This window comes from Emys orbicularis, chromosome 1 (genome assembly GCF_028017835.1).
Source record: "Emys orbicularis isolate rEmyOrb1 chromosome 1, rEmyOrb1.hap1, whole genome shotgun sequence".
Lineage (NCBI taxonomy): Eukaryota > Metazoa > Chordata > Testudines > Emydidae > Emys > Emys orbicularis.
Genome location: NC_088683.1, coordinates 229757 through 253746, shown reverse-complemented (window position 1 = coordinate 253746; position 23990 = coordinate 229757). Strand labels below are relative to the sequence as shown.

Here is a 23990-nt window from a genome sequence, read left to right as displayed (position 1 = left end):
CAGAACTGGTGCATGTGCTGTGGTCACTGGGGTTGGTGGGTGGGCTCCAAAGGGGTTGGAAGGATGAGACACAGGGATGGAAGGGCTCTGGGAGGCTAGACTTAGGCCCTGACTCAGTTTTACATTGCTTCCAATGGGAGTAAGGAGCTCAGGGCTTGGTGCCAAGGGCCATATTAGCCCTGGCTCTTGCCAATGGGACACAAGGCACCTCCCTCTCCCACTGCGTACATAAAAGGGTCAGCGACACATGCTAATCATGCCGAGGAGCTGGGGAGGGGGTAGGTGGGTCCATGGCCCTAGGGTGACCAGATGTCTCGATAATATCAGCACCATCCCGATATTAGGGGCTTTGTCTTATATAGGACCCTATTGCCCCCTCCCTCCCCATCCTGATTTTTCACACTTGCTCTCTGGTCACCCTCCACAGCCCTTTCCCCACCCACACCTCAGCCCTCGGGGTGACTAGGTGTACTGAGGTAGCAGACGGCCCCCACTCGAGGGATACTGCAGCTTGCGCCCCTTTGCCCCCACTCCTGCAAGCTGGAGAGCTGGGTGGGGGTAGTGCTTGTATTTTAGGCACCAGTCCTCGCTGAGCTGCCCCAGCTCCAGGCTGGGGTTACACACACAGTTCAGCTGGGGGGCTATTACAACGCAGCTTGCTAATAACAGCACATGGGGTTCACATCCCATTGGCACCCCATTCCGCCCCCCACCTCTGGCTGCAGGTAACCTGGCCCTAGATCCACAGATTTAAGGCCAATTACCTGGTCTGACCTCCTGCCTAATGCAGACCAGAGAATTTCACCTGTCTCCAGCCCAAAAACTTGTGGTTGAACTAGACTGACTCAGAGAGGACTCCAAGCTTGATTCAAAGACTCCAACTGATGGACAATTTACTACATCCCTGGGCCCATGTCCCAATGGTTAATTACACTCACTCTAAACAAAAAAAGAGTTTCTTTTCCAAGTAGAAATGTTCTATTACCCCTGTGCATTAGCTCTTGTTCTGCCCGTGTCTGCTCCGTTAAACGGCTCTCTGCTATCAGACCTTCTAGCTCATGCTCAAGTCACCTCTCAACCTTCTTTTTTTGGTACACTAACTAGGTAACATCCTTTAGTGTCTCACTCTAAGGCCTGTTCCCAGACCTCGGCTCGTGCTTCTCTGAACCCTTTCTAATGGTTCCAATATCCTTTTCAAAGGCTTGACCCCAGAACTGGACGCGGTATCCAGCAACAGTTTCACCGGACAGAGGAACAAAAGGCAGGAAGTCTAAGGCATTAGCAAGATTCTCCTTTATTGTCTGCCTCTGCACAGGCATCTCCCATTTAATGGAACAGCATGTTACAGCCAAAATCACACTTTCAGCATAGGAGAACTTGGTGAGATTAGTGCAAGTGAAAGGTTCCCAGTTCCCCAACCTGGAGGCTGAAGTCCTGTTTACCCCCAGGCAGCAAAATCTCAAGCCTCCCTCTTCTACTTGCCGTTGTGCCTTACCCTGGCCTGAGCTGAACCCCTCGGAGTGTTATGAGTACGTCGTTCCTCATGGCATATTCTGCTCTTGGTCTTTGGGATGGCTGCCGTCCATGGGACGGTTTCTGTTACACAGATACAGGTGCACCTGGAATTGGGCTAAGCCCGCCACACAGGTAAGAGAGGCCAGTGCATGCGGAAGACTTTGCTGATTGCTAGCCAGGGGTTGATCTTAAATGAGAACCTAGAGGGAAAGGCCCCGTATCCCATTCCCCACTCCCCTGAGGCAGCCAGTGCCCCCACGCTGGGGCTGGATTGGAACCAGCACCTCCAAGAGGGGAAAGGCCCCATGCCCCATTATTTACCCCCCCACTCCCCCCCCACGGGCCAGCCTGCCCCCCGGGATCCTATTTGTCATTTCATGTTAGTTTCTCTCTCACGCAGGCGTGCTGGGCTGAGCCGAGCTGCTCACTGTAACCCGGCCCTAGCTACACATAAAGCGCTGAAGCAGTAAGAGGCAGAGGGGTTCGGGCAATGGCAGGTCTCACTGAAGTAGCTTCACATAATTAGCTGGAAAGAGGCCAACTCTGCCATGGCAGTGCCCCCGCCACCAGCCCTCGTCTACTATCTCGATGTGAGTGATGGTGTCATTGGGGTCAAAGGAAATTTCATCGTCACCTTCTGCAAAAATGAAAGCAGAAAATGAGGCACAATGCAATTTGCTCCTGGGGGCAAAGACACTTTGGGGAGGGTGTGTGTGTGGGGGAATTACCCCACGGGGAGTACAGCAGAGGCCACCGCCACATCCTGGCAGGTCTCCCTTCCTCTCCACTTACATCCCACACCAGTGGTTCCCCCCACCTCCCCTTCCTCAGTGTCCCATCCCAGCATAGGACCATAGGAAATGACGGACTGGATCAGACCCACGGCCCATCTAGTTTGGTATCAGGCTCTGTCAGTGGCTGGTACCAGATGCCTCAGAGGAGTGCACAAGAACAGGGCAGAAGCAGGGCTGGGGTACTCTGCCTCACATTAGGTCTCATTCTGGTCTCTAAGGGTACGTCTACACTGCAATCAAAGACCTGCAGCACAGCAATGGCTGGCCCAAGTCAGCTGACTCGGGCTCATGGGGCTCGGGCTGGGGGGCTAAAAATTGCAGTTTATATGTTCGGCCTTGAGCATAACATAAGAACATAAGAACATAAGAAAGGCCGTACTGGGTCAGACCAATGGTCCATCTAGCCCAGTATCTGTCTACCGACAGTGGCCAATGCCAGGTGCCCCAGAGGGAGTGAACCTAACAGGCAATGATCAAGTGATCTCTCTCCTGCCATCCATCTCCATCCTCTGACGAACAGAGGCTAGGGACACCATTCTTACCCATCCTGGCTAATAGCCATTTATGGACTTAGCCACCATGAATTTATCCAGTCCCCTTTTAAACATTGTTATAGTCCTAGCCTTCACAACCTCCTCAGGTAAGGAGTTCCACAAGTTGACTGTGCGCTGCGTGAAGAAGAAGCAAGTGGGGTGGGTCTCAGAGCTCAGGCTTCAGCCCAGGCCCGAATGTCTACTCTGCAATTTTAGGCCCACTGCCTGAGCCCTGCTAACTTGAGTCAACTGACCCGCGCTCTGAGACTTGGTGCCACGGGTCTTGGATTGCAGTGTGACTAGGGTTGCCAACCCTCCCAGTTTCGCTGGGAGTCTCCCAGAATCGGGCTCTCTCTCCCGGAGGCTACTGAAGCCAAACCAGGAGATTTTAGGCCGCTAAAAGTCCGGTAGTGCAGCGGGGGTAAGGCAGGGTCCCAGCTTGCCCTGGCTGTGTGCCGCTCCCAGCAGCAGCCAGCACATTCCTGCGGCAGGGCAGGGGGCTCTGTGCGCTGCCCGCGCCCCGAGCGCCGACTCTGCAGCTCCCATTGGCTGGGAACTGCAGCCAATGGGAGCTGCGGGGGCAGTGCCTGCAAGCAGGGGCGGTGCCTAGAGGCAGGGGCGGTGCAGGGACATGCTGGCCACTTCCGGGAGCGGCGCGCGGAAGGGGCAGTGCGCAGAGCACCCTGGTCCTGCTTACTTCGGGCGGCTCCCAGTCCGTGGTGCAGTGGGGCTAAGGCAGGCTCCGTGCCCACAGCTCCCATTGGCTGCAGTTCCTGGCCAATGGGAGCTGTAGAGTCGGCGCTCGGGGAACAGGCAGCACACGGAGCCCCCTGACCCTCCCCCCCAGGGGCCGCAGGGACATGCCAGCCGCTTCTGGGAGCGGCACGGGGCCAGGGCAGGCAGGGAGCCTGCCTTAGCCCCGCTGCGCCGCCAACTGGGAGCCGCCCGAGGTAAGTGACACCTGGCCAAAGCCCGCACCCCTCCCATCTCCTCCTGCACCCCTCACCCCCTGCCCCAGCCCAGAGCCCCCTCCTGCACCCCAACCCCCTGCCCAAACCCTGAGCCCCTTCCAGCACCTAAACTCCCTCCCAGAGCTTGCACCCTGCACCCCCTCCTGCACCCCAACCCCATGCCCCAGGCTCAGCCTGGAGCCTCCTCCCACACTCCAAACCCCTGAGCCCTAGCCCAGAGCCCACACCCCCTCCTGCACCCCAAGCCCCTGAGGGTGGGGGAGAGTGAGCGACGGAGGGAGGAGGGATGGAGTGAGCGGGGCGGGGCCTCAGAGAAGGGGCAGGGGCGGGGCCTCGGGGCAGGGCAAGAGTGTTTGGGTTTGTCTGATTAGACGGTTGGCAACCCTAAGTGTGACGTGCCCTCATAGCTAGAGACTGGCTGAGGCCTTGAAGCAGGAGGTTAATATCGCATCGTTATTCAGGGAGAACCTGCAGCCCCTCCCCTTCCCCTACAGGCGATCCAGGCTGACTCCTCCCACATCTTCCCATACAGGCAGATCACCCCCTTCCCCTGCTCCCCAGGCCAAGCAGACAGACTCACCTCCTTGGTAATCGTACAGAGCCACAGCAGAAGGCCCAGCATCATCTGCCTCGTACACATTCTCAGATACTTCTGCAGGAAAACACCAGAGGATGGCTCAGGAGAGGCAACCCCGAACTATGCACAGACCCTGCCAAGTTTACAGGGGTGATCTCCCCCTCCCCTTCTGAGCCTCAGGCCCCATCATCGGGGAAAGGCCTCACCCCTTTCTCAGAGTGGCTGTTGTCTCTGCGGGAAAGGGCCAGACCAGACAGAGCACTCCCTGCACCTCTCGGTCCTTAGCCAGGGCACAAGATGGACTAGGGTGACCAGATGTCCCGATTTTATAGGGACAGTCCCAATTTTTGGGTCTTTTTCTTATATAGGCTCCTATTACCCCCCACCCCTTGTCCCGATTTTTCACACTTGCTGTCTGGTCACCCTAAGATGGATGCACTGGCTGACACTTACCACAAGGTAGTAAGGCACCCAGCTCTTACTGAATGGGAAAGAGAAGTGCCTTACAATGCAATGCACAAAAGCCAGCACATTAGGCGGGAAGCCAGCTAAGCTAACCACTGGTAGCGGCCTGGCCCTGGGCCATGCACTGTCTGGTACTCGCTCAGGGGGAGGGTCCTAGCTGCTGCCAAACAGAGAGGGTCCAAGTGCTTGGCCAAAAGCAGGCCAGGACACAGCCCGGCTGGGCCAAAGCACCATAGCCAGACTCGCTTTCACTCGGGCTCCCAGGCCCAGGCCGAGTGTTCAGTGTTCAGCTCTGAGATCCAGCTTTGTTAGCACCTCCCACACAAGTGCCCATGTGCTCCACTCTGGTGCCTCTCCAGTGCCCAGCACCTGCTCCATGGGCTGGCAGGATGCAGGGCTCTTCTCAGTTGTTTCCTTCTGCGCGGGTGCAGGGCCAGCACTGGGCACTGTCTCCTGCAGGTGCTGGGTACCGACAAGGTGGGCAGGAAGGTGCTAGTTATTTTGGTTTGTTAAAATGAGCCTTTTCCACTGTATCGAACTGATCCTTTGCCATCTACAAGTAAACAGAACCACCCCTTGCCCCATCATCCCTTCTGAGCCCCTGGGACACTGGGTTAAAAGCTGACAGGGGGATTTGGCTGCACACTCCTAGCAGGCATGAAAACCTCAGCCACAGACCAGACAGGGCCGGCTCCAGCTTTTTTGCCGCCCCAAGCGGCGAAGCGGGGGGAGGGAGGGAAAGAAGATAAAGCCGCGAGCGTCAGCACTTCAGCGGCAGCTCCACCGCGCCGCTTTCATTTTTCGGCAGCAATTCGGCGGTGGGTCCTTCGCTCCGAGAAGGACTGAGGGACCCGCCGCCGAATTGCCGCCGAAGACCCGGACGTGCCGCCCCTTTCCATTGGCCGCCCCAAGCACCAGCTTCTTTCACTGGTGCCTGGAGCCGGCCCTGCTGTGAGCCACAAGGGAGCGCGTGCCACTCAGCTCCTCTCACTCAGAATGCCCTGCTGGCAGCCACTCCCTTTGAAACCAGCAGGTATCAACTCTGAAGGCCTCACACCAGGAAGGTGCAGGCTCTAAATCACTTAGGCATTTGTAGGTCAACATCAGTTCTTTGAACTGCAGCTGGAAATGAACCAAATCTGCACAGACTTTGGGGCATGGCTGGAAATCACTCCCTGCAAAACACAGCACCAAGCGCTGAATTGCACCAGAGCACACTGCATTGTCCCATCCTCGGGTGAGCCCGGCCTGGCCCCTCTTGAACAGGTGAGTCTATTGCTGGCCCAGGACTAACTGAGCTAGTCTCAGAACTTAGAGCAAGGCAGTGCTTTGCTTACCCCCCACCCCGTCACCATTTCTCCCAACTGGAAGAGCAAAGCAGGCTGCCCCCAGCAAGGCTCCCCACGGTGTCTGGGGAAGCCAATCGCTGCAGAGCAACATGATGCTGAGTTTCTCTCTGGCATTTTTATGGCACCACAGTGCCTGCCTGGCCTAGCTCTGAAGTGCAGACAGACACCTGCGTCCCTAGAGACATGCCCCAGGACTCGTTCCCTGTCACTCACCAGGGCAGGGAATGTTCCCGATGCTGCTGGATGCACTCTCTGGGGGGATCTCCTCATAGTCCTCACTCGTATCAACACCCTCATCGTAGATGGCCTCTGACTCCCTCGAGGGCTCCGGCAGCTCCTCATAGTCTCTGCCCACATCAGCACCATCTTTATAGTCTGAGGGCTCTGGCAGCTCCTCATAGTCCCCTTGCAGATCCACGCTGTCGGCATAGATGGCCTCCTCCTCATGCGACTCCTCATGCAGCTTGCTGGAACCTTCGCCCAGGTCTGAGGGCCGCGGTGGCAGTGCAGGGGGCTGTTCCTCATCCTGTATGTCTGCCTCTTGCTGTGCAGTGAGGGAAGAATGGGAAACTAACCCATGTCAAGTATAAACTGTGGGGCAGGGACTCGACCTGCGCGTGTCTGTGCATCGCCAGTATTAAGGTGTCTGATCCCTGAGGGGGGTGCTACATGCTACCTGCAGATGGTGCCCATCACCAGAAGGGCTTTTAAGGAAACATCCCAATAAGAGATTTAAGTAGCTGCCCAAGAACTGTGCAGAGCCACAGGACATGAGCTTTACCTGGCAGGTGCCAATCTCACCACTGGCAAAACTGCCATTTGTAAGCTAGTCCCAAGGGAAGGGAGCTGCTGGAAACTGCAAACCAGCCGAAACCCTGTGGTTTAAAAATGGCTGAGCCAGTTTAAACCAAATGCTGATAAAAAACAACACACATCCCCGGCTACAGCAAGGCAATTTGGGGCAAGTGCTGTCAGGATTGTGTGTCTTGTCCAGCTGCTATACAAGCAATACCATAGCACACTGAAATGGTAACAGGAAACATGAGCTGATTACATTCAATATGGGCAGAGATCAGACCCAATCAGCAATATAGATCTGTCTCAGCAAGTGTGTGCGTATGTCAAGCTCTGAAGAGTGCAAGTGACACACTACATATTACAGCTATAGCATAAAGACTGAGAAATCACCTCTGAGAGAAGATTGGTGGCGAGTGTGTGTGTGTTGAAGTATAGAAGCGTAGACATTATGTTGGAACCTTATATTTAAGTGTATATAACAGCAACAAAGTGAGAGGTCTGTATGACGCACACCAGTATACGTATGGCCTAACAGCTTTTGGTTAAAAGTTATTCATAGCATTCCAAATACTAGTCACAATGTGTTCTGTGGCCATAAAGAGTGGTGTGGTGTGGCTCTCTCTCTTTGAAGCTGCTGGAAGCTATTAACACCTACTTGACAGGATTTTACACACACTAGTCCTGAGGTTGAACTGACTCTGTGCAGGCTTCCTGAAAAGTCCTGAAAAGCCGGTTCTGGCCTGTGCTTTAGCAGAGCTTTAAGCTGAGGTGCAGAAAGACTTAGTGTGCACTTTATATAACATTGCTGCAGCAGCTCCCTGCCCCGTTACAGAGACGTGGGCACAGCCCAGCATTATCAACATCTGGTACTATCCAGAGCCACTTAGAACTGGAACTATTCTCCCAGTATTCCAGGCCTCTCGTGCTGCCCTGTGAAATCTCTTCTGCCCCTCAGCTGTGCTTTGGGTATTTGCCCACTCAGCTGCTGCTGACCCCTCCCCTGAGTACAGTTCCAGATTTGGTCTGCAAAAGGGTGGAAGCGTAAAGTGCCCAGTAGCCATGACACCCTCCCCACACTGCCCTCCCTTCATAGTAACAGCCCTCCCCCCCCCCCCACACCGATTCTGACCTACACGCTGTCCTTCCCCGGCAGCTGTGGCCCTCACCCAGTGCTGCCTCCGTACCTGCTGTCTCTGTGGACTAGGCAGCATTGCTGGTTCTTTGCAAACCCTCCTGGGTACCAGAGCTGGCGTGGGACCTGGCTCATTACGGTTCGTCTCCTCACTCTCCTGGGTTTCCTTTAAGGAGAGAGATCATCAGCACCATTCAGTCTTTTTGCACAGGATCCAGAGTGACTCCCTTTCCTACTCCCGATGGGACAGTTTACACACAAGCCTCATTCTCCTCTCACTGGAGCCTGTCCCATTTCCCATAAACCCCACTCAGGAGACTAAGGGACCAATGGCGATGGACCCATTGCTCGTGTGGGACCTGCAGGAATCAGCCTCAGGAAGGGTCCACTCAGCAAGAACATAGGTGCAGGAACTAGGGGTGCTGCCGCACCCCCTGGCTTGAAGTGGTTTCCAGTATATACAGGATTTACAGCTTAGTTAAATGGCTCTCAGCCCCCACACTGTACAAATGGTTCCAGCACCTCTGAGCAGGAATGCTTCTCATTCAGGAAGCCACCACCCCCATCCATGTGCCAGAAAGGGCCACAGTGTGGGGAAAGGCTGAGACCAGTCCCCAGTGCTCTGTGGAGGGAAAGGGGTATCTGGTCACATAGTGGAGGTTCTTATCATAGAAATGTAGAACTGGAAGGGACCTCAAGGGTCCTGCACTGAGTCAGGACCAAGTAAACCCTAGACTATCCCTGACAAGTATTTGTCCAACCTGTTTTTAACTACAGGGATTCCACAACCTCTCTTGGAAGCCTGTACCAGAACTTAACTACCTGTAAGTTTTACCTAATATCTAACCTAAATCTCCTTTGCTGCAAATAAACCCATTACTTCTTGTCCTGCCTTCTGTGGCCGTGGAGAACAATTGATCACAGTGCTCTTTGTAAGAACCTTTAACATATTGGAAGACTTATCAGGTCCCTCCCTCACTCTTCTTTTCTCAAGATTAAACGTGCCCGGTTTTTAAAACCTTTCCTCATAGGTCAAGTTTTCAAAAAACTTTTATCATTTTTGTTGCTCTTCACTGGATTCTTTCCAATTTGTCCACATCTTTCCTAAAGTGTGGAACCCACAATGACATTAGCCTTTTATGCAACTGCATCACATTATTGACTCATATTCAATTTGTGATCCACTAGAACCCCCAGATCCTTTTCAGCAGTACTGCCACCTACCCAGTTATTCCCCATTTTATAGTTTTGCATTTAATTTTTCCTTTCTAGGTGTGGTACTTTGCACTTGTCTTTGCTGAATTTCATCTTGATTTCAGACCAATATTCCAATTTGACATGGTCATTTTGAATTCTAACCCTGTCCTCCAAAGTCCTAGCAACCCCTCCCAGGTTGGTGTCATCCGCGATGTTATAAGCATCTACACTCTCCACTCCATTACCAAAATCATTAATGAAAATATTGAAATATTTTGAATATTCAAATATATTAAAATATTGAAATATTGAATAAGCACAGACCCCTGCAGGACCCTACTAGCTACATCCCCCCAGTTTGTCAGTCTTGGGGGCATATAAGGTGGACTCAAAACTCTGGTCTGTGCATCTGGGTCAAGAAGAATCCAGTCCCTGCACTGGGGAGTGGGGAGGGCCCTGCCTGGTGCTGGGATGAATCGGGTCCATGCATCGGGGTCATGGGGAGCAGGAAGGGCCATGTCTGGTGCTGGAGTGAGTCTGGTCCATGCATCAGGGAGCGGCGAGGGCCCTGTCTGGTGCAGGGATGAGTCCGGTTCATGTAGACAGCGCTATGTTGATGGGAGAGCTTCTCCCATCGACATCGCTACTGCCTCTCGGGGAGGTGGAGTACCTATGCCAACAGGAGAAGCTCTCCCATCAGCACAGGTACCTGCATCACTAAACACTACAGAGGTGCTGCTGCAGTGCTATAGGTGTGGACAAACTCTAAAGGTTGGTATAACTATGTTGATTTGCCATACCCCTGAGTGACGCAGTTATACCAACATAAGTTTGTAGTGTAGATCAGGGCTCAGAAAGAAGAGAAAGATTCTCCCAAAGGGCTCCAAGTGCTGGAGGGCTGATGTCTCCTTTCCCAATTGCTATTGTAACCAGCTTTTCAAAATTCAAAAATGGGACACATGCAGGAGCTCCGTCCCCTCTGTGGCCCCTCCCCCTGCTCCTCCTCTTCCCCCCTGAGGCCCCACCCCATGGCCAGGCCAGAAGTCAGATTGGGGCCATAGTAAGAGCCACCCAGGGAGCTCAGGCCGCTGTGGGGAGCCCCAGATCCTCCACTTGCCCTGGGTGGGGGGCCCGAGAGCAGCACCCAGCCCGTGTCCCCACCCCCAGGGCACGCCCCCCCAGGGCAGGTGGAGAGTCTGAGGATCCCCACAGCGGCCCGGGATCCCTGGGCAGCTCTTATCACAGTCCAGCGGCCTGGTCAGGGCCGGAGCCTTGTGGGGAAGAGGAGGAGCAGCAAGGGACGGGCCCTCATGGCAAGGGGGGACTAAGGACCACCTCAGCCTCCTCACTGGGAAGAGTCTGGGGCCGTCCCCAAGCCTTGGGCAGTCGTGGAGCAGTGCTGCAGGGAATCCAGGACAAATGCTGTCCCAGAGACAATTCGGGATGGGTGGTCACCCTGGTGTGGGTCTGCCCTGAGGCAGGCAGATCAGGCACTGGCCTGGAAATCAGGATGCCTGGCTCCAACACTAACTTGTTGAGGGGGTTTGGGCAAGTCCCTGCCTGCCCTGAGAGAGGGGGACAATGCTGCTGTGCTCCCGTGTCCACAGCCTGGCTGTGCTCCCTTCAGCACACAGCCACCCCAGAGCCTGGCCCCACCAGGGGGGACAGGGCAGCACTGGCCGTGGCTGGGCATTGGGCCCCTCACCTGCTGCTGCTGCTGGGCTGCCTGGCGCTCCCGCTGCTCCCGGGCCTGGCGCCTCACTCGTTCCTCCTCCACCCGCTTCCTATTCTCTTCGTCAGCCGACTTGGCCATGTTCTCGAATCGAGACTTCAGGCTTCTGGCTCCACTGGAGGCTGCACAGAGAAATGGCTTCTCAGGAACAGGCACCCTGGGTCAGCTTGCTGGGACACGCCACCCAACCGGCCTCCCCTGTCTCCAGGGCACCCCCCCCCCCGGGATCCTCCTCCCTCTTAATGGGCTGCCTCCATCCCCCCCAGGCCAAACCCACTGACTCCATCATCTTCCCCCTCCAGCCTGCAGGCCAAACCCGCACAACCCCCCAGCCACATGCCCGGTGCAGAGTTTCTGACTGCGGAGGCTTGTAGGAACAGCCATGGAATACAGTCTCTTCCCAGGTGCAGGGCCAGGGCTAGGCACTCTAGTTGTTTCCGAGTGTCTTACCTGCCTCCACAGGTTTGGTCTTCTCATATGAGGAAGTTGGAGCTTCCATCTCATTAAAGCCAGCGGCGCTCTGAAAAGGGAAGAGAATGGCACATCCAGAATGCCAGGGATGTCCCCAGGGCAATGGCCCAGCCAGACACCCATCTGGATTCTATTCCCAGTTCTGCCACTGGCCTGCTGTGTGACACTGGGTGAGTCACTTCTCTCTGTGCTTCAGTTTCCCCACTCTATAGCACCTCAGGGGCTTGGGAGCCAGAAGGAGTGTCTTAGTTCTTCCACTGACTATTAATATTGTTAATTTCTGTTGCTAATTCTTTTCACTTCTCAACCTGGCCACAATAATGGAATGCTGACATGGGCAGCAGAAAATAGGGAAATAACAGGTAGAAATATAATTAATGATATTCAACATGGTTTTGTAGAAAATAGGTCTTGTCAAACCAACCTGGTTGTCACAGGGCAGCATCTGAAGCACCCTCCAGCAGCAGGCCATGGCAGACCAGCACGCCTGCCTCAGTGTCCCTCTTTCAAAATCCCCAGTAATGCCATGCAAGCTTTCTTGCCTCAATTTTCCTCCTCCTTGGGGCCAGTTTATTACAAAAACATAGTGGAAAATAGACCATAACAAAAGCCCCAAAACATAGTCCACTGATCACTCTCTATGCACATAGTCCTTAACATCTAATCTTTCAACACTCCACATACCCATGTGGCATCTTCCACCAAACCTGGGCTCTTCTTCAGTCCTCTCCTTCCTTCTGCCAGGTCAACTGCCCAGCCCTTCTAGCTGGAGTGCAAATCCACTCTTCCCAGAAGGCAAGCCCATGCACTGTTCCCCTGGCTTCAGCTCTCCAGCATGGAGACATCAGCCCTTCTGCAGCTCCCCTGCCTTCAGCCCTCTCCAGCCCTTAGCTTCAGCTTGCTGGCTTAGAAGTCAGCAATCAACTCCCTCTGCTGCTCTGTGGCCTTCAGCCCTCTCCAGCCCACTGGCCCAGGCTCTCTGGCTTGGGGAGGTCAGCTGGCAAACCCCTGTAGCTGATCTCCTGCTCCAGCCTTCCCCCAGGCATCAGCTACAGCTTCCTTCAGGGAGCCTCCTCCAGTCCCCTGGTCCCTGGCAGCTCTCACCTGCCCTTGCCAGACTGAACTCCAGCAGCTTTCACCTAAGCCTCTGCCTCACCAACTCTCAGGCTGCTCTGTCCGTTTCTATGGCCCAGATGCCTTCCTTTAAGCTCGGTTGGGGGTCAGCTGACAAGTCACAGGTGTGCTGCCCTCTTCCTTCTTAAATGTCCTGTGCCATGCTGTGAAACTGATATTCTTTCAGGAGAGTACTTGCCTGCTTGATAAAGGTAACTGTGCTGAGGTAATAGACCCCTGTAACGCATTAGCTTTAGTTCTGCACAGCATTCTGCTTAAAAAATAGCATTGTATACAAACCAATATGACATCTATCAAATGGATTAAAAACTGGTTAACTGATTGGTCCTGCTTTGGGCAGGGGGTTGGGCTAGATGACCTCCTGAGGTCCCTTCCAACCCTGATATTCTATGATTCTATGATAGTACACCTAACAATTGTAAATGGGGAATCGTCAATGAATAGGGATGTTTCTTATGGGATGAGAGGAAAGGTTCTCTCATGGATCGGTAACTGGTTAAAAGTTAGGAAACAAAGGGTAGGAATAAATGGTCAGTTTTCAGAATGGAGAGAAGTAAATAGTGGTGTCCCCCAGGAGTCTGTACTGGGACCAGTCCTATTGAACATATTTATGAATGATCTGGAAAAAGGGGTAAACAGTGAGGTGGCAAAATTTGCAGATGATACAAAACTACTCAGGATAATTAAGTCCCAGGAAGACTGCGAAGAGCTACAAAAGGATCTCACAAAACTGGGTGACTGGGCAACAAAATGGCAGATGAAATTCAAAGTTGATAAATACAAATTAATGCACATTGTAAAACATAATCCCAACTATACATATAAAATGATGGGGACTAAATTAGCTGTTACCACTCAAGAGAGATATCTTGGAGTCATTGTGGATAGTTCTCTGAAAACATCCACTCAATGTCCAGAGGCATTCATAAAGTGAACAAAATGTTGGGAATCATTAAGCAAGGGATTGATAATAAGACAGAAAATATCATATTGCCTCTATATAAATCCAATGGTACACCCACATCTTGAATACTGCATGCAGATGTGGTCGCCCCATCTCAAAAAGATATATTGGAATTGGAAAAGGTTCAGCAAAGGGCAACAAAAATGATTAGGGGGTATGGAATGGCTTCCGTATGAGGAGAGATTAATAAGACTGGGACTTTTCAGCTTGGAAAAGAGGCGACTAAGGGGGGATATGATTGAGGTCTATAAAATCATGACTGGTCTGGAGAAAGTAAATAAGGAAGTGTTATTCACTCCTTCTCATAACACAAGAACTAGGGGTCACCAAATGAAATTAATAGGCAGCAGATTTAAAACAAACAAAAGGAAGTATTTTTTCACACAACACACAGTCAACCTGTGGAACTCCTTGCCAGAGGATGTTCTGAAGGCCAAGATTATAACAGGGTTCAAAAAAGAACTAGATAAGTTCATGGGGGATAGTCCATCAATGGCTATTAGCCAGGATGGGCAGGGATGGTGTTCCTAGAAGCTGGGAATGGGCGACAGGATGGATCACTTGATGATTACCTGTTCTGTTCATTCCCTCTGGGGCCCTTGGCATTGGCCACTGTCGGAAGACAGGATACTAGGCTAGATGGACCTTTGGTCTGACCCAGTATGGCCGTTCTTATTTCCTGTAACTGTAACCCATGCCTGCCTGGTATGGCACTCAGTCCCCCTCCAGTGGCACCTAGATCATCTAGAGATTGAATCTGCTTACCGCCTTAGCTAAGAGCCACATAGCTTTTAGCTCATGCAGTAGAGACTCGTACACTAAACTCCAGAGGTTCCCAGGTTCGATCCTGCCTGCTGACAGACGGGGGTCTGTCCGCGTTACACAATGATCAGTGCTAGTTAAGGGTTTCATCAATTGATTTGGAAGAAAATTTTTAAAAAGCCTTTGCTGGTAAAGTTTGCAGATGAGACAAGCAGTAGTGGAGTGGTGGTTAATGAGGAAGACAGGTCATTGACACAAAGTGATCTGTACATTCCCACACATTTGGGAAGACTTCTTAAACAAGCCCCCACACCAGTGATTGCCTGCATTCTCCGAGGTCAGGACATTCACTCTGCAAGATGTCCTGGACGCCCAACAGGAGGCATGACCAGAGAATCCTATTCCTGGCCTGTGAAAGAGAGTCATGAACTGGTGCCACTCCTGACCAAAATGGCTAGCACCTCATTCAGGGAAGGAATCATCTCTTCTCCCTTCAAATTCACAATAGGGCAAGTGACACTGAAAAAGCCAACCCTGGACACATTGGTTCTAACCAACTACCGCCCAGCATCAAAGCTCCCACTCCTGAGCAAGCTCATAAAGAGGGTAGGCGAATGCCTAATTCAAGATAATCTAATTGATGTTAATATCCTAGACCTGGCATCATTTGGATTAAGGCCCAGACATGGGACTGAAACCATTTTAGTGGCATGGATGGCACTCTCCTGATATCAATGGATAGAGGGCAATCAGTCATCTATTCTCATCCTCTTGGACCTCGCTGCAGCATTTAGTACTGTCCACCACGAGAGTCATGGATTCATATTTCCTAGATTCCAAAGCCAGAAGGGACCATTGTGATCATCTAATCTGACCTCCTGTATAACACAGGCCAGAGACCTGCCCTGAAATAATTCCTAGAGCAGGGGTAGGCAACCTATGGCACACGTGCCGAAGGCGGCACACAAGCTGATTTTCAGTGGCACTCACGCTGCCCGGGTCCTGGCCACCGGTCCGGGGGGCTCTGCATTTTAATTTAATTTTAAATGAAGCTTCTTAAACATTTAAAAAAAACTTATTTACTTTATATACAACAATAGTTTAGTTATATATTATAGACTTATAGAAAGACACCTTCTAAAAACGTTACAATGTATTACTGGCACGCGAAACCTTAAATTAGAGTGAATAAATGAAGACTCGGCACACCACTTCTGAAAGGTTGCCAACCCCTGTCCTAGAGCATGGGTTTTAGACAAACATCCAACCTTGGTTTAAAAGTTGTCAGTAATGGAGAATCCACCATGATCTTTGTAAATTGTTCCACTGGTTTATTGCCCTCACTGTTAAAAGTGTACACCTTATTTCCAGTCTGATACTGCAGTCTCACCTAAGAGAGGTGACTCAGTTCCAGGGGAATGTGCTAAAATGGTCGGTTCCCGGAGGGACTCATCCAATGAGTGGTGATGGGAAACTGCACCTCTGCCACTAGACTCCTCAACTGTGGAGTCCCACAAGGATCAATTCTCGGTCCAGTCCAATTTTAATGTCGATATGCATAGCTTAGGGGGCTCTTTGATTCCTCACTGACACTGAGCTCTCACAAAACAAACCGTTTCTAGTTGGCTAGGAGACTTCATCCCATCCTGGTGGCCTGGATTATGCACATCTTTGTCAACTCCTTTCTGGGCTACAGTAGTGCAGTGCACCTGGGTATGAAGCCATCAGCACTTAGGAAACTCCAGCTGGCACAGAATGCTGCCATGTGTCTCCTCAGCAACATAGGTTACCATGAGAGCATCCAACCTGCTCTCTGCTCCTGACACTGGCTGGCTATAGAATATCACATCAAGTTCAAGGTCTCAATCCTTATCTTCAGGGTGCTCAGAGGCCTAGACCCACCATATCTAAAAGAGCCTAAGTTCCAGGATGTAGACCATGGTCAACAAGTCCCCTACTCTGCACAACAGAGCTGGCTACACCAAGTGTAAGGCCATTTCTGTAGGAGTCAGTGCTTTCTCAGCGGCCAGTCCCAGACTGTCAAACAAAGGAACTAAGGACCACCCCAAATCTCACCACCATTGCTCTGCTCCAAGTGCCAGGCACACTTCTGAAACCTGCCTTCTCTAACATGCACAGAGCAAAATGCACATAAAATACCCACAAAACAATGAAAACCATACCAAAACAAAACACTCCACTGCACACAAAATTCTCCCCCTGGGGAGAGGGAGAAAGAACAAACAACACATGACAGCTCTTAGTCACAACCGTCAATGAATGATAGGAAGGTGCTCAAATACTGCAGTTTGAGTGCAATATGAGAATCTGTATAGAATCGAATCTAGATCGCTTATCCTTGTGGGTAAAATCAAACCAGAAGCCCAACACTTTCCCCTGCATACGCTGCACCTGTAGGACCCTAACATTCCATTTCCTTTGCGTCCGCAGCACATCTGTCCACATGTGCAGTACTGGAGATGAGGCAGGTAGCTACAAAGGTAATTTCCTGCAGAGCCATGGCCTTCGCGCATACTCACTACTGTTATTGACCATGCAGCCTCCCTTCCCATTGCACCTTCTGAACTCAGTAAGAAAATACCCAACCACCCAACCAACTGTGACTGCACAGCGCAGGATCCCAAAAAGCTGGTAACTCAGCCAGACCCAAACCAATGGGCAGTGGAACACACTGACTAAGCCCATTCTCGTAACTCAGACCCTGCCACGGCCCAAATGTGGGGCGCACTGTGCCAAGACGACCAGCATGAGGGCCACACAAACACTGATGAAGAAGATGGAAAATGGTGCAGGAATCCTTCTTGTTAATAGAAATGACACTTTGTAACCCCAGGCTTGCGATTCTTTATTTCTGATGTAAATAATTAACAATAAAGTGTGTGTGAAAGACAGAAGGGAAACGACACCAAATCTGTGTGCAAAGCAGTTTTGGGACCACAGTGAGTGAGGTCCTTCAGAATGAAGAACTTACAAGAGGAATGGTCCCTCCCTGCCAGATTCCTACTGTAGCCCCATTCGCTGCAGAGTGGTTGAGAAAAATCTTATTGTCACGGGAAGGGCATCTGCTTCTCACACAGTGAAATTCACCCCCAGGCAGAAACCAGGCCTGGGAGAATTCAGCCCAAGAGGGGAGCGATTCAGAAAGGACTTAAAATGGAAATACCACCCACATTCCATCTCTCTTCCCCCACGCTTCATCACACCAGGCCCCGCCCTTCTGCCACCACAGCTAAATAACTGCAAGGGGGAAAGGCTGTGCGAGAAGCGGTGCAGCAGGTGCCACTCCCCTTTGCAGAGGAGCAAGGTTTGGGGGTTCTGGGGGCATAACTGTGAACTGTGCTGAGTGCAGCAGTCTTACCTTATCCACTCTGTCCTCCTGCACACCGTACCGACCTCCAAAGCCCTTGGCATAGTCTGCAACACACAAAGGGTTCCGTTTGCCCTCAGCTATCGGGAGAAGCTCCCATAGACTTCACTGGGAGATGCCCCAGGTAGCAGGGGAAGGATTGGGCCCAAACAGATCAGGGAGGATTTTGCCCCATTCCAGCAACCCATGAACAAACAAGAACTGCCGGCAGCCAACAAATCCATTTGTACTTCAGAACTAGCCCACTCAGTCAAGTACTAATGCTGGATGCTCCTGGGAAAGGCGTGAAATCCACATTACATGGCAAACCCACATCGTGCACCCAGCACCCAATGGGCAATACTCAAGCAGGGGGAAACATCCTCCTGACTCCCCATCTGGTGCCTTGAGGCAGGGGCTTCAGAACCCTGGTCATTTCATCTTAGCCAGAGGCCTGGGAGATGCTTTGATTGGAACTGGGAAAACACTGGAAAAAGCCTCCACAGATAGTCCCTGGAATCACTGCCTGATTGTGCCCCACCCAGTGTCTGCTCCCTGCATGCCACAGGAATATGCCTGACACCGGGAATTTTAGTCAACACCTCAGAATAGCTCTGCACAGCCAATTTCAGATTCATAGCCAAGTATCTGCTCTGGAATCCTGAGTGTAACACATTCCTCCAATCAGGAACCAAAACGGACCATGGGCCCTTTATGCCCATTCAATGTATCACGAATTTCAAATGCCAAGTACAAAATTAAAGGGTGTTTGTGCAGGGTCTGCATTCGTTTGTCGCAATGGCAGCAGGTGCTCCAATGGCATCTTTGTTGCTAAGGGGACCAATGCCGCATGCTCGCCATGAAGGTTATTTGCTGCCACAGACCTACTGCCTGACCAGCGGCACATCAGCAGTAGCAGCCAGCCTGGGGAAGGCGCCAGGTGGCCACCAGGGAGATGTCCAAGCCCCAGGGCTTGGGGGTTGTTCTTCAGAATAGATTACTCAAGAATGAATTCCGCACCTGTGCAATGTGGCATTAATCCAGGTGCCCTCCCAGTAGCCCACCCCTTACTGAGCTGGGCGTCCCCCCCCCCCATAGGCCACCTCCTTACTGAGCTGGGCACCCCCCACCTCCACTCCTTATTGCTGTAGGTGAGCACTTCCCGTGCTCTGCCCTCCAACACACATTGATCCGTGCCCCAGCCCTTGTTCGACTGCTGCTCCCCACCCCATGCCCTATTCCTTGACCCCCACTGCCCCAGGTGCCTGAACCCCCACAATGCCCTGCTTTTTGTGTTTCAAATCTCAGCATTCCCACATCTGTATCACAGTGCAGTCCGGTCAGCCCCTGAGATTTAGCTGGGCCAAATGCACCATAGCTTGGCCCAAAGGAACATGACACCAGTAGAAGCAGCACACACCTGTCTGGGACTCATGACGCTTCAACTCTTCCTGGTGCTCCCAGCCGAGGGCACATTTGTCCTGACGGTCCTTCTGCACCCCAAACTTCCCACCAAAGCCCACGGCATAGTCTGCAGTCACGGGGGAAGACAGAGCATGGGGGGTGGGGAGGACGGGACAGCAACATAGAGAGACAATCAGAGACGGTCCATTAATTCAGGCTCACATAACTCTAATGAAGGCAGCTCCAGTCCCTGTGTCAGTGGCTGGTGGGGGGTTGAGGTAGGGCTAATGGGATGCTGGCAGGGGTGGGGATGGAGAAGCTCACAGGGGCTGATGGGAGGGTGGAGCAGGGCTCAGGGGGGCCAATCTAACTGATTTTTTCCTCATTGCCTTGTTAAAGTGGGAAAAATAAAAGCCGTCTCCAGCTCACCACGCCCCTCACCTGGGATATGTGTGGGGAGCAGGCTGGTGTATTGAAGGCTGGACTGTCCCTTCAGACACTGTTCTCTCATCGACAGCCCAGCTAGGGTGACCAGGTGTCCTGATTTTATAGGAACAGTCCCGATACTTGGGGCTTTGTCTTACATAGGTGCCTATTACCCCCAACCCCATCCCGATTTTTCACACTTGCTATCTGGTCACCCTAAGCCTAGCCCTGCTCCAGAGAGACACCCCCCTCCCCCCGGCCTTTTGTGGGATGAGAGAGACATTCATGCTGCACACACATGCTGTTCCCTCATTGACCTGCCTCCCTGTCGGGTCCCTGTGGCAAGAGGGAATTTGGTTTCCATCTTCATTCAGTCCTGAGCTCCCCACACAGGGGCCCTAGTCCTGACTCCCAGAGTCATGGGACACAGACACAGCCTGCTACCCACCACCGCTCCACCCCTTCCTTGCTGACCGGCAACCCGCTCCCTTCACCTCACTCAGTGCCGCCTCCCATCCCTCCGCTCCCCAGTGAGGCCAGCCTCACCTGCCAGCTTACCTGCTCCCCCCATTAGCTGCCGGCTGCGCTGCCCGGGCCTGGAACACCCTACCCTGGCCCGTGAGGCAGCCAAACCCCTCCACAGGGCCCATTCTGCCACGGTGCCTGCTGGAAGTGGCAGGTCCTGGCTTGGCTCAGCGTTGGGCTCCCCAGAAATGTGCTGGGCTTCTCAGAGCTACACTGCTGTGGGCAGTGCCCCCTCAAGGACGCCTGGCCCCTTCCCGCCCATGTTTCATCTTAGTGTGGGAAAGGCCAGACACATGCTGGGCACCTGAAAACAATGGCCGCCGCAGGCCTGACCTTTCTGTGACTCGTGCTTCTCTGTCTGACTCTTGTAGTCGAACCCCACGGCTGCTTTGTCCAGCTTGTCCTTCTCCACCCCATAGCGGCCACCGAACCCCTTGGCGTAATCTGGGGAATAGCACACAAGCAGAGATTAGTGGTCCCTCCAATCCACTGGAGAGGGTAGGTGGACATGGGGAGAGGCAGGAGAAATGCAAGAAGAGAGAGAGGGCAGTGGTGGGGGGTGGAGGGATGAGGCTAGGAGGAAGCGGAAGAGGAGGGAGGATGGGGTCCAAGAGTGGCAGAAGGTGGGGGGAGGGGAGGGATAGAGGAGGAAAGGGGTTGTGGTGGGGGAAGGAGTGAGGGGGTGGCAGAGGACAGGGGAGCACTGTGGCAAAGGATGGGGTGGGAGGGGAGGTGGTGAGGGAGAATGGGGAAGGGAGAGGTGGGGGGTGGAGGAGATAAGGGGTTGTGGTGGGGGAAGGCGTGAGGGGGTGGCAGAGGACAGGGGAGCACTGTGGCAGAGGATGGGGTGGGAGGGGAGGTGGTGAGGAAGAATGGGGAAGGGAGAGACAGAGGGGTGGGGCGGAGGAGGGAAGGGGTTGTGGGGGAAGGAGTGAGGGGGTGGCAGAGGACAGGGGAAAACTGGCAGAGAGTGGAGGGGAGGTGGTAGGGGAGAATGGGGAAGGGAGAGGCAGAGGGGAGGGGGAGGGAAGGAGTAGAAGAGAGGATGGGGTGAGTCGGGATGTGACAAGGGGGGGTAATAACAGATGGGGTGATAGGAGTGTCATAGGAGGTGAACACTACCACTGAACTTGCCTTTCTGGGATGCGTGCTTCTCCACCTCGCCCTTGTACTCGAACCCAAGCGCTGACTGGAGGAGGAAGGAGAAGAGCATCAGCTGCTTCCTTGGGATGGGGTTCCCAGTCAGAACCAGGGCCTGGCCCCTTCACCCTCTGCTTTCCCAGCTGGGCAGCTGCGTCTGTGCCCAGAGAGCCTTCCACCTTGGGGTCACAGGCTTCAAGCTAGCCCAGGCCCCCCTTTCCCACCTCAACAAACTTAGGCTTCTTGTCCTGCCCTCTCCATCAAGCCTTGCCCACTCTGTGCCCCCCCCATCCATTCTTGTCCCTCGTTGTGCCACCAGCCCCTGACCTGACCTCTCGTTTGTCTGCGTCACTCACAGCTGTCTCCGCCTGTCTGTCCAGGGCTGCCCCAGGATGGCACCCTCGCCCTGAGGCACTCCACACGAAGACCCCTTTGTCCCCACCCCCCACACCCACTGCCACACCGCTCTGTAAGGCCATTAGGTCTCCACATGCACTGCCCTGCTCAGCAGCCATGACACCAGTAGAAGCCTGGTGGTGGGCTAGAGGTGATCCCGGCAATTACAGACCGGTAAGTCTAACGTCTGTACCAGGCAAATTAGTCGAAACAATAGTTAAGAATAAAATTGTCCGACACATAGAAAAACATAAACTGTTGAGCAATAGTCAACATGGTTTCTGTAAAGGGAAATCGTGTCTTACTAATCTATTAGAGTTCTTTGAGGGGTTAACAAACATGTGGACAAGGGGGATCCAGTGGACATAGTGTACTTAGATTTCCAGAAAGCCTTTGACAAGGTCCCTCACCAAAGGCTCTTATGTAAATTAAGCTGCCATGGGATAAAAGGGAAGGTCCTTTCATGGATTGAGAACTGGTTAAAAGACAGGGAACAAAGGGTAGGAATTAATGGTAAATTCTCAGAATGGAGAGGGGTAACTAGTGGTGTTCCCCAAGGGTCAGTCCTCGGACCGATCCTATTCAACTTATTCATAAATGATCTGGAGAAAGGGGTAAACAGTGAGGTGGCAAAGTTTGCAGATGATATTAAACTGCTAAAGATAGTTAAGACCAAAGCAGACTGTGAAGAACTTCAGAAAGATCTCACAAAACTAAGTGATTGGGCAACAAAATGGCAAATGAAATTTAATGTGGATAAATGTAAAGTAATGCACATTGGAAAAAATAACCCCAACTATACATACAATATGATGGGGGCCAATTTAGCTACAACAAGTCAGGAAAAAGATCTTGGAGTCATCGTGGATAGTTCTCTGAAAATGTCCATGCAGTGTGCAGAGGCGGTCAAAAAAGCAAACAGGATTTTAGGAATCATTAAAAAGGGGATAGAGAATAAGACTGAGAATATATTATTGCCCTTATATAAATCGATGGTACGCCCTCATCTCGAATACTGCGTACAGATGTGGTCTCCTCATCTCAAAAAAAGATATACTGGCACTAGAAAAGGTTCAGCAAAGGGCAAATAAAATGATTAAGGGTTTGGAACGGGTCCCATATGAGGAGAAATTAAAGAGGCTAGGACTCTTCAGCTTGGAAAAGAGGAGACTAAGAGGAGACTAAGGGGGGATATGATAGAGGTATATAAAATCATGAGTGATGTGGAGAAAGTGGATAAGGAAAAGTTATTTACTTAGTCCCATAATACAAGAACTAGGGGTCATCAAATGAAATTAATAGGCAGCAGGTTTAAAACAAATAAAAGGAAGTTCTTCTTCATGCAGCGCACAGTCAACTTGTGGAACTCCTTACCTGAGGAGGTTATGAAGGCTAGGACTATAACAGAGTTTAAAAGAGAACTGGATAAATTCACGGTGGTTAAGTCCATTAATGGCTGTTAGCCAGGACGGGTAAGGAATGGTGTCCCTAGCCTCTGTCTGTCAGAGGGTGGAGATGGATGGCAGGAGAGAGATCACTTGATCATTGCCTGTTGGTCCACTCCCTCTGGGGCACCTGGCATTGGCCACTGTTGGTAGACAGGATACTGGGCTAGATGGACCTTTGGTCTGACCCGGTACGGCCTTTCTTATGTTCTTATGTTCTAAGCCACAGCAGGGGCAGCAGCGCTGACTGAGACAGAACCAGGGGATTCTAGCTCATCCTTGCTGGTCATGATGGGCTGCCCGCTGGTCAGGGCAGCACCAGGGCTCCCTGTGCGCAGAGACGCCCACGACTGAAATACAAGCCGCTCACACAGCACTGCCTGGGAGGTCACCAGCTCTGCCCCGGGGCGGGGGCTCCACATCAAGGAGCCCTTCCCCCTGCTCAGCCTCTGCTGAGATGCCAAGATGACAGTGTTCCCCTCTCATCAGCTGCTCCCACACCACAGCCACTGCACCCCCCCGCCAAAGGTCAGTGCCTGAGCTTAGAGTCCAGGGCTGCCCCATTCTGTGATGTCAGTTACACGTGCTGCACAAGTCAGGTATCCAGCCAGATGGGGGCAGCATGACACATGCCAGGTGCAGAGCTGCCAAGTTTTGTGTAGCTCCATGGGTGAGTTTATGCAAATGAATTAGCTAGTTTGCATAATTGAGAAAAATTGCAGAGAGCCATAAATATCAGTTTGGAAACCACGGTGTGGATTTAGTGAAAAGTGTCAGTTTGACACCCGATACGTGAGCAGGCCTCCCCAGCGAGGTGGGGCAGGGTGCTCAGGCAGGGGCCGGTTCCTTGCACCCCTCAGAAGAGAAGGCAATTGCATTGTGCCAGAGGAGTG

The 23990-nt window shown here is 52.5% G+C and overlaps 1 protein-coding gene across 1 annotated transcript in view; it reads right to left on the bottom strand.

Annotated features, from left to right (window-relative positions):
• Positions 1-2015: 2015 nt before the first annotated feature.
• The window catches only part of HCLS1 (hematopoietic cell-specific Lyn substrate 1), a 42878-nt gene continuing 20903 nt past the window's right edge, over positions 2016-23990 (bottom strand). The window contains exons 5-14 of the mRNA XM_065415209.1: positions 21251-21305; positions 20450-20560; positions 19182-19292; positions 17774-17829; positions 11514-11583; positions 11037-11185; positions 8187-8300; positions 6418-6748; positions 4394-4465; positions 2016-2152 (exon numbers count right to left, since the gene is read on the bottom strand). Of these exons, the coding sequence (XP_065271281.1) occupies positions 2016-2152; positions 4394-4465; positions 6418-6748; positions 8187-8300; positions 11037-11185; positions 11514-11583; positions 17774-17829; positions 19182-19292; positions 20450-20560; positions 21251-21305 (1206 nt within the window). The remainder of the gene's footprint in view (positions 2153-4393; positions 4466-6417; positions 6749-8186; positions 8301-11036; positions 11186-11513; positions 11584-17773; positions 17830-19181; positions 19293-20449; positions 20561-21250; positions 21306-23990) is intronic.